This window comes from Saccostrea cucullata, unplaced genomic scaffold, assembly GCF_032062105.1.
Source record: "Saccostrea cucullata isolate Sc308-1 unplaced genomic scaffold, CSIRO_AGI_Scuc_v1 ctg1513, whole genome shotgun sequence".
Lineage (NCBI taxonomy): Eukaryota > Metazoa > Mollusca > Bivalvia > Ostreida > Ostreidae > Saccostrea > Saccostrea cuccullata.
The window spans coordinates 148,570-163,094 of record NW_026921540.1 but is presented as its reverse complement, the minus strand read 5'-3'; the positions used below and the strand labels follow the sequence as shown (position 1 = coordinate 163,094).

Here is a 14,525-nt window from a genome sequence, read left to right as displayed (position 1 = left end):
TACTTATACTATAGGAAATGTTAATTGAAAACCTGGTTGGCTTGGCCCCCCCACTTTTAGTGATGTACCGAAAATGTAGTATTAGAATTGGTACTGAAAGTAGTTGACACTTCAAAAAAGTTTACTACCCCCCCCCCCCCCCCCCCCCCGAAATAATAGGATTTTCGACATTGGGCACAACTTTTTCCTTTTTTTTTTTGTTGCTTGTCAACTTTTTCAGGTAGGTATTTTTTTTTCTTAGGCTGGCCCCCCCACTTTCAAAAACGATGCTACGCCACTGTTATATACTGAATTCAACTACGGGGTACTTCTTTTTCTACACGGTTAATAAATAGGGTTCATGGCGGGTATTATTAGTTACATAGTCTTTAAGTGATACCTGGTTAGTAAGTTTCATACCTGGCGAGGCGGAGCCGAGTCAGGTATGAAATTTACTAACCAGGTATCATCCCATACCCTGTCACTAAAAGACTATGTAACGAATTTACCCCAACGATGAAACATTTACGTTTTATTTGTAGTTTATAAATAGTATTCTCTGCTAAATGCTTCATCGCGCTTATACTGTGCCTATTATGACGTCACGTTTGTGTTTGTGACGTAATACATCGACCGGGTATAGATTTACTGACCAAGTATGGATTTACAACTGACCGGGTATAAGTAATCCACCGCCTTCACGTGATAGACTTCAACCAATCGTAAGCCAGGATTTCACGGAAAAATCAACAGAGGTGGGGTAAATCTGGTTAACAGGACCGGTCCGTAGGATGAGACCGTGTAAACCGAGAACCCGTGTTGCAGTGGGTGCTGGCATGAACGATATCCCTCCCTGCTAAATGGCCCTGAGTGCCAAGTATAGGACAAAATTTGCAACTCTCCATATGAGTGAAAAATTCTCGAGAGGGACAATAAATAATATACATACAAACAGACAGACTCCTTTATGGCACCCAATCTTACCTTAAACATTCCAAGGGGTGCCTGTTTTCATTTTGCTTACTGGATTACAAAGATTGATAGCATATTGTTATCTTCGCATTTCACATTCAGTACATTTATGATCATCAAAGTGATTCTGATATTTCTTAATTTTCTTAAGCTTATAACGTTACATGGAAGGAAGGTTTTTTTTTGTTTATTTTAGAGTTCTGCTCTGTTTGCTATATTATTCCAATGAATAGGACTTCGAGCAAGAATTCATTCTGTTCTTTATCTTCATAAACCCTGAAAATCTTTTTTTTTTTTTTTGTAGGTAAACTTTTAAGTGAAATACTGTGAAAACACTAATTTTCGTGGAGGTTTCATTTTCGTTATTTTCAAGATATAAAAAGACCCATGAGTTTAAGTCCACCACGAAATGCAATTTCTCATACATGTATACATTACTACTGAACAATTCTTTGACCATAAATTCAAATCTTACTGAACAAAGATATTTTCCTCAAATTACGAAAATTTGTCCCCTCAAAAATATGTGATTTTACAGTACAGTACATCGGTTGAATTGCTACCAAACAAAACGATGTTGCTTTAATTTATTGTAACGTTATCACAATCTACTTTGTCCTTTAACTCTTATATAATATATATCGTTTTTAGAAGTGATGATTTTATAGTTTGCAGTTAAGTGTAAAGTTTTACGTTACGTCAGGATCTAGTTGACAGCTGTCCTCAAGATAAATTGTACACATCTCCTAATCGAAAGCTTTACGACTGGAACTTTCTTCTTATCCCTGATTGGTTGCTCGTGCAAAAGACTATTTCCGTGTCAATGTTGATAATTTGAGTTGGCCAATCACGTGATTTGTTTACAATGGATATATCTGACGAAAAAGATCGTGACGTATTGTGAAGCTTTACACTTAGCTGCAAACTTTGATATTTATTATTAATTTATTAACATTTTTGAAATAAGCTTTGACCTAAATTTCTGTGTCTAGCATTCAGACTCTTAAAATTAATTCAATAAAATAATTTAAATTATCAAATGTCGATTGATAAGATGTAATGTTATCATTTTCAGAAGCATCATCGCGTACAACTGGGATAATCTTTGGGAGAGAGGACACGGGGATAAGGCATATAAATTAGCCAACGCTGGCTACAAGGTCAATGTATTTTAGAATTTGTTTCTTTTTGACTCTCAAAATTAGGTCATATTTGATATTAGAAATTGTTTGTTTACCACATTCCGACCAACTGGGTATAAAAGGTCAGACTTACATTTTTTAACCCAAGAAACAGTACCTTTTTCCGTTAATTCCTGGATTTTCACACCTTGTCAACGAGTATTCTATTTTTTTTTGGAGAAAAAAAATTCCCAACATAGTACCTGCTGAACCTCTCCTTTAAATCTGGATCGGGAGATGGCAAACAAATAATTTTTTTTAATATGGCCATAAAGCTAGTTTGTTTGCTAGCAATTTGGGCACTTCTCTCACAAAACACAATTTATTTTATCCTCATGACAGGTTGTTTTATCTCACGCAACTCATCTGTATTTTGATCATCCACAAGAGCCAGATCCATCCGAGAGAGGCTACTATTGGGCAACACGGTATACCGACACTCGGAAGACCTTTGGTTACATCCCTAGTAACCTTTCCTATAATGCAGATAGAGCTCGAGATGGACATCCCTTGAAGGAAGAAGACATTTGTCCGAATAACAGTTGCTTTAAGTTAGAGAAACCTGAGAATATTATAGGTTTGTCTATTAATTGTTTATACACAAATAGCCAAAAAATAATATATTTCGAAAAAAAGACATTTTATATTAATCATGTGCAGCTGTTGATGTTTTTTTTAAAAAATCAGAAATAAAAATGATTTCACAAAACTTGTTTCACGTTGAAGGAAATTAAACATAAATTTTAAGTAAAAAGATTTCAGAAACTTCAAGAGAGAAAAAAATTGTAAAAAAGCACAAAGGACACTCCAGTTTTGTGTGTCCGAGTTTAATGGTATGTGTGTCATTAGCAATTCAAAGATATGAAGAATAAACAATAATATAGCTAAATTCATGTTAAAATAAAAAGAAAAAAAAACAAAGCTGCAAAATATTCAAACGTGCTTCAGTCCCTTTTGCGGAAAGTACGACATTACTTAAATGCATAAATAGAATGTCAAATCAAATGTAGGCTTAATTCGCCTTGTATGATCCTCCAGGTATACAGGGTCAGATATGGACTGAGACAATTCGGACTGAGCAGCAACTACAGGAAAGTAAGGTAAAAAAATCCTTTGTTGTTCTTATTTTATGGTTAATTTTTGGCATCCATTTGTTTTTACACAGTTATATACAAAAATACTTTTATCATACAAACAATTTACAAATATTTATTCATGGGAATTGAGAACAAAATGATGAACATGGTATTTTATTTCACAAGAAATCGTTTTATATATTAGGTAAAGATTAGAATGGCATTTTGATATGATGATAATTTTTAAAGAAATTTTCATTCACTGAATATTATGAATTCTACAAAGCAAACACTAGGAAATTCATTATTTTACATTATTCCAGACAAAGTTTTCAATGAAATGAACTCTAATGTATATATATAAAAAAAACTAATCAGTCATCAATATTCTTCACTCATACTATTTTCAAAATTAGAATACATCAGTAGTCCTAACACAAATTCTATTAATCACAATGAAGAAACAACCTTTTCTTTACATATAAAAGAAAATAATTCGTTTTTTTTTTTTTTTTTTAGATTAGAGGGAAATAATTTACTGCTTAACACAGCACTTCCTGGACTGAAGTTTCAATTCAGTGTTGATAATATAATATGGGAATCTATAGTTTCTGGTTCAAAGATTGAAGGCCCAAAAACCCGCATATACCTGAGAACAAGGTAAATGATATGGTGTCCTAAGCAAAAGGCAGTAGAGTACATAGCTTAAGGACGTTCGATCCTGAGCATTTGAGTGGATTTTGGTCATGTCCTTTATTTATAAGATTCTGCATTATTTTTGAGTTCTAACATTAAATCTGAATTCTAAAATGCAAATTGAACTACTTTCAATGAAAAAAAACGCGATTAAATTCTATTCAAGTAGATTTAAACTAGGGACTCTATTTTGTGGCGGAAGGTTTTTTTAGACGAAAATGATCAATTTTTCTCCTTTGAACTATAACAGTACTGTTTATTTTGGATTCCTATTTTTTCATGCTGGTTGCACACAAAGCTGTTTTTTTGCAGTGAAATTTGTCATGCTGGTTCTGAAATATCTATTAAATTATTTCATATTAATTCTATCAACAAAGTGTGACAAATATAGTATATATATTCTGAAAATCCGGGAAAAAATTGAGCCAATTTTAATGTGAAATTGACACGTTTTTTGTAATATCTGAAAATTTACATCATATACCCCCACTTTTGATGTTCTTTTATAAATATTCAAGATAACTTTGACCTATTTGCTTAAATTCAGAGAAAGTTTGACTTTAAAATAATTTTCTTGCTTATTAAATTTTCAAAGCCAGAAAAATAACATTTTATTGGTGCAGAAGGTCAAATAATTGATTATGCGAAGCAATTTGGAACTTTTTCTACAAATGTAAATCACAATTTTAAAGTGTCTTTTTTTAAAACAGACTTAGAGTTCATTTTGTTTCGTGCTTTAATTGTATAAAAATATTGCAGGGAAAACGTCGAAGATGTAATTTTTAATTAAAACACAAATTTCAGTGCAAAAAGGTCAAATTAAATGTACTGTAGCGCCAAAAGAAGCATATTGACCCCTATTTTTTTATTTCAATCTAAATTAATATATGTATATGGAAACTAAATATATACTTGACGAAAAAAGTTTAAGACTTTAAATATCAGGATCGAACGTCGTTAAGTACTGCTATGGAGTACGTTATAATATATAAAAATTGCATGTTTTTTTTTTAACTGTGGGTACATGTAACAGTTGAAATTGACACCCCAAAGAAAACTTGTCAACCGACGCGCGTCAACGGAGGTTGACAATGGTTTTCCGAGGGATTTCAATTTCAACTGTTACCCTCCAACACATGCCCTATTTATATTTTATAATGAATGTCTTTTTCTTTTTATTTCGGATGTCATAAAAGAGAATTGGGAGATTATTATATTCATGTTTAAAACTTTTTCAAACACCCCGCCTTCATTTTTCTCAATAGGAAAACTTCGAAAAAGATTTACCGACCTTGTTTGGTGCTCGAAACGTCTTTTATCATTTAAAGTTTCATTATTTCTGCACATGCAAGCATGTTCCGTTTGTTGTTTCCAAGAAAGGTACATTGTAGACTTCATTTATCCGGCTTCTTCAAAAGGCACAACAGACATTTTGAGATATTTATGGCGAACCGTACGAACATGATTTACACGCATGTGACATATTCTTAATTTAACCCGTTGTCAGATGCGTTGCTAACGCTGAGGATAACATTACAGATAGTTAAATGCGTCCATGCCCATCAGATTTTACATAAGAGTTTAATAAAATATTTTTTTCGCTTCGACACCCTTTCGCTTTACAACGACACTTTATTATTAATTCACTTTAGATCTTATTTGAAATTAAGGAGCAATATTGACATAATTATTTAATAATTAATAACTAAAAAATATATAGGCCATCAAGTTTTGCAGAAAACAAAACTTAAGTTGTTTTTATGGACGTAATAGGTTAAAATTGAACTTTAGATATGTAGTTGTAAAACTGCCAATAGGCTACTTTTCTTCTCGTTTTACTTTCTATTCCAAATTTTCTTTTCATTTCCCTTGCCTTTATCATTCCCTCGCAACGTAGTTGGAGAGAATATAGTAACGTAATCGTATGTGGTCGTTTGAGGGTGAACGTGAATGTGACGTAATTTTCCCCAGGATCAATGTCTTTATTCTATTTATCCCTCGTCTTTGCTACCTCCTGATCGAGATCTGGATCCTAGATTCCTCCCCCATCTTCCATTTCCGATAAGTAAACTTCCTTTTCAATTTTATATAATTCAGAGATGCAATAAGTTTTCAAAACGCAGTCATGTTTACCCGTCGTCCTTACTACCTCCCAAGATCTGTATCCCAATTTTCTCCCCCATCTTTCATTTCCGATAAGTAAAGTTCCTGCTCAATTTTTATATAATTCAGAGATGAAATAGGTTTTCGAAACGCATTCATTGTACTATTCTATTGCATTTTTTCCAGGTCTGTGGATGGCAGTCAATACAGTCAGACGATAACGATGAATATTACTAGGTCAACATCAGATTCAAGCAGGCTGCATACCACAACTATGTTTATTACTTTATATGCGTTTATAAGTTTAATATTAATCTGGTTTCAGAATGTGGTCCTGTTGTAACCTAATATAATTACTGATCTTAATTTCAGCTAACACACGATCCTACAATTTTGATATGAATAAGATATATTGTTGTTCTTGAAATATTGTTCAAGGATCTTTTTAGTCTATTTTCATGCAATTTTACATAGAGCCGATCTTATATATTTGCCTTATACTTAAAAACGGGGGCAATTATGGGGAAAAAGTAAATCATGCTAGTAGGGAATGTGATAAAGTTGATCTTAATTTAGTAGCATAGTGCTTTTTTTCTATTAGTAGGTTAACCTGTAGTGTTTTAAATGTAAATCATGACATTTTGTGATATTTTTACCTGAATAAAATGAGACAAAATAGTTTGGAATTTTTTTTTATTTCATTTGTCAACATATGCATAAAACATAAAATACATGTACACACAAAGTATCAACAAAATTCTTGTATACTTTATACATGTGTAATTATAATGATATAATGATGTTTATTTCGCCTTCAGAAAATTAGTGTATATTATATTGCGAATATTCTTGGTTTACATCGATATGCACAACATCAAAGAAAATACACATGTGCATACTTCCGATTAAGTTTCGAATTGTAGAAGTACGAGTTCTCTTGTTTTTAACACACTGAAAATTTACAGAACCGTTACGAACGATTCAAATAGTGTTAAAGATTTCAAAGCACTGTTGTAAGATAACGTCAAACAAGGTTAAGTAAAAAAGCAAACTATGATGAGTTATAATCATCATGTCAGTATGTAGTCTTTTTTTTATTTTTCTTCTCAGAATAATTTTGACAGGGAAATAATCCGAAAGTTTAGGATCAAAAATATTAGTTTCAAGGAAAATAAATGTCAAATTTTCTGAAGAATTCCATCTTTAAATTAATATGCAAACGTAAAAAGGTTTAAGATATTTTTCTTTTAAACCACTTATCGTTAATGGACGGACAAAATCATCCACAGCCAGTGGACAAAGATATGTACGATACTAAATTTCTTCTCATTCAATATTCCAGTGAAAAATAGATTAAGATTGTAAAGGAATGCTTCCGTAAATTCTGGCGAAAAAAGAACATTTTAGCTATCAATGTTGAACACAGCGTGTAGAAGCTTTGTCTATATGAAAAAAATGGTTCTGAAAAAATAGCTTGCACGACGAAGTTTTAAAAGAATGAAAGAGAGCTCAAGTTAGCATCCCCTGCTTACCGGTCAAATCAGCCGTAAGTCCATGTGTTGATTAAGCACACGTCGTATGTTACCTAGTCACATTTTGTACTAAAATAAAGGCCTTACAATTAAAAAAGTAGCCAAAATACGAATCCATGTTACATGTATGTTATATTTAATAACTGATAAAGTTTCTAAAAAACAATAAGATTTTCGAAATGCTAACTTTAGACGAGGTCCCTGTAAATCCTTTTACACTAGCTTATGTAAGAGTAGCCTCCATCCGTTTTAAATAACTCCTTTCATTCAATATATATTCAAGTCAGTTTAAAGTAAGAAGTGCCATGGAGTCTGAAACATCTGTTTCAAATGTGCATGCTCTATAAAGAAAAAAAAAACAATGTTGGTTACCTGACAAAAAGCTTTATGTTAAACGTTTATCAAAAGGAAATACACATTCTTGAATACATTGAAAATCAGATATTTCTGCCTTAGATGAAAATTCATTTCAGTCCAATGATCTATCACAATTTGTTAAATATTTGTAAATATATTAATATGCTTACATAACTTTTTTCTGCCAAAATTATTTTCATCAAGAGAAATAACTTATTTTACAGTGAACATTCTTAACAAAAAAAGTATACAATTAAGTCACTAGCATTTGTCGATACATGTATGTTACATATTCTAAATTAAGTACAAATTATAAGATTTCACCAAAATGTTTATAAAGTAGTAAAACATGTATGCATATAGAAATGAATAACATAATTAGGTCATGTACTGGTATATATGAAAATACTGTATGACATGGAAGTGTCCAAAACAAATTGAAATATCTGCAAAAACATTTTTCATGTTTTCCAGTAGCATAAAAAAAAATGATATCACACATTGACACCCCTGTCGAACATCACTCCATGAAAACACCTAACATCGACGTACTACCTGTGAGATCAGCTTTAAGTGGCACACCTCTGCGCTTCAAAGGCCATACTGATCAAAATAGTTCATTCACCGAGGGTCAAGAACTCATACATGTACAAGACACACACCTGCAACTTATGTAACCCCAATATGTACAGGAAACTCCATCAGTTGAATTTCTTGATGTAATTGCTAGCCCTAACAGAAAAACTATAGTTAACTATAGTTTACTATAGTTAAAAATATTTACTATAGTGAACTATAGTAAATCAAAGTGTCAAAGATTTCGACAAAGTTTTTCAAAATGTCAAAGTTTTCGAAAATTTTTTTTCAAAGTGTCAAAGTGATATCACTAGAGTAAATCAAAGTTTTCAAAGTGTCAAAGTTAATTTATAGTTAACTATAGTATTTTTTGTTAGGGAGAAATTGAATACTAGTACTCCGACAGTGTATAAATAATAATAGACTGTTTTACATGTCAAAAGAACTTTCACTCCGATTGAAACGACAGCAAACAAAGGTGAAGGATTTCAAATTTAACCAATATTCATTATGGTCCTTCAGCGTTCAGGATTTTTCCTCATTCAGATCTTAACTTGACGAGGACACCATTTATAAGTTTTCACCTACAAGGCATGGAATTTTCATCATGAAATATCCAAGTGCTTGCAATGCTGTACCGCCGGAAGACGAATTTTATTTAAAAAAACTTCAATAAATAACATGTTTAATTATATACTGCTTTGTACATATTTTAGTTATGTTACAATGTAGCACTTGTTTTATATAATATAAAAAGATAAAGTCATCATATTTGTCTTCAAGATTTATTTTTTCGGTTACCATTAATGAACATTAATACGTGGTAATATTTTCAAATATAAACAAGTTGCCTTCGACTATAGAATTTCTTTGATATATCTGTCCCTAGATGCGAGCTAAATTAAATTCAAACCACGGACACTTCAAGAAAGATTAATTTGATTATATCTTTACAAAAATGTATAAATTATTGCGCTGAAAATATATATAGATTTCTATGAAAACAGTCTTTAAAAAAATGTTCAGAGAAATATTACAGAGAAAAGAACTATCCAAATATTCTAACTCATGCTTGAACGGTGATATTGATATGTGAGCCACGAGAATGGTCTCGTGCATCTTGTATCTTTTCATAACCGTCAACATCCGGTCGACTGTTGCTTTTGTCAAAAATATTACAATGTACAGGTACGTATCCGTTGCCTCCCTCTTTCAAAGTAAAACAGTATATACATTGTCCCTCTTCATTAAAAGGAAGATCCAAGCAACCACAAAAACAGAGATAAAAAATTCTAAACCACGAAGGAGTTTGAGTGGTAGAATTTTGAACATCATAAGAATGTAGACCAAAATGAATATCGTCTGATTCCTCTTCCAGGTGTCTTAATTGTTCGTCTAATTTGGTATGCATTTTTTCGACTTTGTCAGAATTGCTTTCAAATAACAATATTTCAAATAGTCCAGGGGTAAGTAGTATAAATGCAGACGTGAGGAATGTATTTACATTGAATGATTTTTGACTTTCAAGAAAATGAACTTCATTTAATGTTAAATACATGATGACGAACAAAAAAGAAGTCATTACTACTTTGGTAAAGAGGATGAAAATTTGCATTTTTACAGGACAACAATGCTTTACAATAAGATCAAAATGATGGATTGGTATATCATTATTACCCCTTAATTCAATTATCTTATGTAGTAACAATCGATAAAATTGAAAGAAATCTGTGAAGAACTTTCCCATATATGTTATGCTGGCAGTAAGAATCAAGAAAATGTGAACTTGTGAAGGATACAGATGTGGTATTGCAACAAGAAAAGAGTAAATGAATAACTGTACCAAATAACTCATTCCTATATAAATTGTACTACCATAGTACAGAAGCAAAAAAATAAATATGAAATCTAAGACCAAAGATAATATTTTACAAATTACAGTTATTACTGAATATGTGAAGTCAGTACTGAAACAAAGAAGAGTTATTTTCTTAGTTGCGTTTGTCAAACAAATGAGTATTATCATGTAGAGTATTTTTATCATAGTAAATAAAGAAAAAACAATAACAAACATTACATTAATTATGAAAATAACGGGTGTTGTTAAAAATTTTAGAACAGTTGAAAAGATTGAACGACGCGGGTTATTTATTGGTAAAAGAAAGACTTTGCACCAGAAATGAGGAGAAAACATGAGATAAAATCTGTTGACAGTTTGCATAAAAATTGATTCAGAATCATGTATGTCTTCCGAGAAACACGACACAGGAATCGAGCTGAATAATGTGCGTGAAAAATCTAAAAATAGAAAGTAATCTTGATACCATTTTGAAAGAAGCAACAGATTACTGTTTAATATTACAAGAAAAATGAAACTTAAAGTTGTGTTCATAATCATGAATATAATACTTCCTTTAGATGATATATCATCAGGGGGATACACTGTCGTGTATAAGTGAGCATTTGGAGGGAGACATCTTTTGCAGTCTTTTTCAACCACGTATTTTATTACGTAGGCTGAAATAGTGACTAAGCTTATCAAAAGTGATAGACGAGCACCACTAGAATTGTTAATTACAGTCCTTTGAAGCTTGGACAGAGCTTCTTCATTCTTGATTTTTTCTGTTTTAAAAACCACGTAAAGTAGCAGGCGACGAAAGGTGTAGGGGTAATCGGCTTTAGTGTATACCATGAGTTGTCTTCCGGCTTCTTTCTCGTCAGAAGAGTGTGGTAATAACATTGGATAAAAGAAAAACAGGATCATAATAATCGTTATAGTTATGTAAATTATAGATGATTTTTCAACTACAAGAGGAGATGATGTATCATTTTCCTGGAAGCAATGAAATCCATATCCTATGGATGCATGAGAAATACGAGATAAAAGCGTTTTCCAATTTTGATTTTCAAAATACCGATGGCAGAAATACGAGCCCGATATATTATACGTTTTAAACAAATAGTTGTAGATTTGTTTCCAAAATGTTTTCCTTATACAGTCTGACATATTCTCAATTGTTACGTTTAATTTTAATGTTCGTACATTTTGTCTCATCGTTCCAAATGTAAAGAAATCTAGGTCAACAGGATACGTTAAAAAGTGTTTATACTCCTCGGTCACCCACATCCATTCAATAATCTTGTTCCATTCCATTTGATCAAGAGACATATTGGCAAATGCAGGAGAGCTTATATTGAAGTAAATGAATTGAACAGATTCTTTTGAGATAAACTCTGCAAACATCTTTTGATTGACACCAGCATTCTCATCAGTTATATTGCATGCATTCACACCAAATTGGCCAATTTCAAAATAAAAAATAAAAATCGGAACGGCGATCCAAGAAATGCTGAAGTTCATTTTGCTTCCTGGAATAGAAAAATTAGTTCTTTCAATTATTTTTTAACTTATAATCAATTATTACAGCTGATGTGGGAGAAAGATAAATTTACGAAGCTCATTTCACTTTAAATTAAAGTGCAGTGTGCTTAAAAAAAAGGTTTAGCGTGTGCTGTCATGTGAGAAACTAACATTTCATTGTCTTTTTAGTTTGAATATTTTTTACTCTGCTTTTCAATTTAATATTCTTCATAATTTATTAATATTATTCAAAACTATTTTTTTAATGAAATTTTTATGAAAATTAAGTTTAATAATTTACCAAAACTGCTGATAAACCTACACTATTATTAACTACTGCATAAAGATAAAAGAATGTCTAACGCAAGGACGTGCACCACCACCACGAAATCACGTGACTTCTATTCATAGCTAAACGTTTCTTAATAAAAAAGCTAAGAAAACTTTTTTGAGTAAATAATATAGTGAAAAACATCTACTATGTTTATAATATAGTAAAATATAGTGAAAAACATCTACTATGCCTAAAAAGTGCTGCTAAAATACCACTGTCCTGTTAGTAAAAAAAATTATTCCACACATTCGCAGGAAACCTTTCCCGATGTGTGAATTTTATACATATAAACCAAGTTTTTTCGTAAAACCACACTTAACTCGTGATTCTGGCAGCACTTTCCAAGAACGTTAGAAGGCAAACTTTCCATCTGTACAAATCTTATGTTTTGAAATATACAGCTTATTGTTGTTCTGTTGCAATTTTTCGTCGCGAATGACAGAGGAAAGGCCGATCGGGATACGGATATAGTTGGCCGTCTTTGAAAGAGAATATAATCGATGAAAATTAATTAGCATACCTGTTTAATTAACAGAACTCCATATGAATTTCACATAATATTCATGATATTTGCTTTTAAACTCCATTCTACGTATCTTACATGCCGTCGTAACCAAATTCTCTTTACACGACATGTTCAATATCCAAGTTACTTAATATACACATATGACATCATCGGTGGTAGATTATAATAAAAATGACAGATGCAGCATAACAAAGTAAAAACATTTATTTTTGTAAATGTTTACACGTTTCTATTCATTTGCTAGAGTTAAATTACATCTCTAAATACCAATATTACGAAAACTTGTAGTCTACAATTGACGTCATGTCGCCTACTATAACGTCATTATGTTTCACTGATTTAGTCAAGGTAGAATATCCTGTATGCTTTCTTATTACCCCTGCGTTAAGAATAAACGTTTAACTATTCAAATAATTAGTTGCAAGTGGCCATCTGTCCCACGACTGTATAATAATTTACTAGAAATACAAAGAAAGTATTATAGAAATGGCTTCAGTTAAGTATGAGTTTTGAAGTGCAATATGAACGTAAAAGTTGAGGACGGTAAAATGTCAATTTAAATTCAATTTTAAAATAGAGTCATTATTGTAAATTTTGAAGAAGAAAAAAGATTTGGTAAAGATACCGCCCAGTTAGACACATCTACATGTTACACGTGGTCAGCTGGATTGTGCCTCTGTCTTGTTGATATCATACAGTTTGCTTCAAGAGGTTTTGTTGTCCTTTTTATTGTAAAATGGGTTCTCAGATGACTTATAAATGCCCCCATTTACACTGAAAGTTGGGGGGATATTACTTTTGGTCTGTCTGTCCGTTCTTCCGTCCGTCTTCAAATCTGTACTTCTGTCTGTCTGTAACGATTTCGTTCACTTGCGATATCTTAAGAAGCTTTGGATGAGATCGTATAAACCGAGGCCCCGTGTCACAGCATGTGTGGCACGATAAAGATCCCTCCCTGCTCAAAGGCCGTAAGTGCCGAGCATAGGCTTAAATTTGCAGCCCTTCACCGGCAATGGTGACGTCTCCATATCAGTGAAATATTCTGGAGAGGGACGTTAAACAGTATACAATCAATCAAACAATTAATCAATCAAAACAACTTCCTATGGCCTAAGATAAACCCAAATGGTCAAAGATCAAGCTCATCAATTCATAAATTCTCGGTGTATGTAAAAGGTTCATTTCCGGGGAGATATCAGCCCGCCCTTCTTAAACAGACATCCTTGACCCCCTTCCCTCTTTAGCGCATGCTATTTTGTGTTAAGCAATGACATACATTTCGTTAATTGACTTGTACTTATAGGTAAATAAATTTTATAGTTTTGTTAAAATGTTCATAACAATCTTTATTATATAATTCTATGCTGTATACCTGAAGTCACTATAATGTATTGGTTTTTTTTTGATAATTGGTTGATCTGATTGTTTTTCACTCTGTTTACATTATACATGTCCATGTTAGATGTTAAGGCAACGTCATTTAAAATGTAATTTGTTATCGACTGGAAAAGTGTTTATCATTAGAAAATTAAATTCGGATTAAAGCTAATTTTTGAAAACAACATTAATTGTAAAAACTAGCAATTTGGTCAAATCATGATTCTAGAAATCGTCCGAATTCGTCTTTAATAATTTTTTTTTCCTTGCAAGAGCGTACGTAGATTCTACAGATGATAAACAATAAAAATTGTGTCAAAAACCAATAAAACTAATAATATACTTTTCAACGCATAATGGGACCTGATAGTTTGCATAGATATTGATTCAAAATTATGTTATTTTCAAAGAAATACAAGACGGAAATTGAGCAGAATAAGTTGCATGAAAACTCT

General features: G+C 31.9%; 1 protein-coding gene across 1 annotated transcript in view; it reads left to right on the top strand.

The window, feature by feature from the left end:
* The window catches only part of LOC134260252 (uncharacterized), a 117,652-nt gene that overhangs the window by 7,212 nt on the left and 95,915 nt on the right, over window positions 1–14,525 (top strand). The window contains exons 6-7 of the mRNA XM_062742824.1: window positions 2,027–2,111; window positions 2,475–2,709. Of these exons, the coding sequence (XP_062598808.1) occupies window positions 2,027–2,111; window positions 2,475–2,709 (320 nt within the window). The remainder of the gene's footprint in view (window positions 1–2,026; window positions 2,112–2,474; window positions 2,710–14,525) is intronic.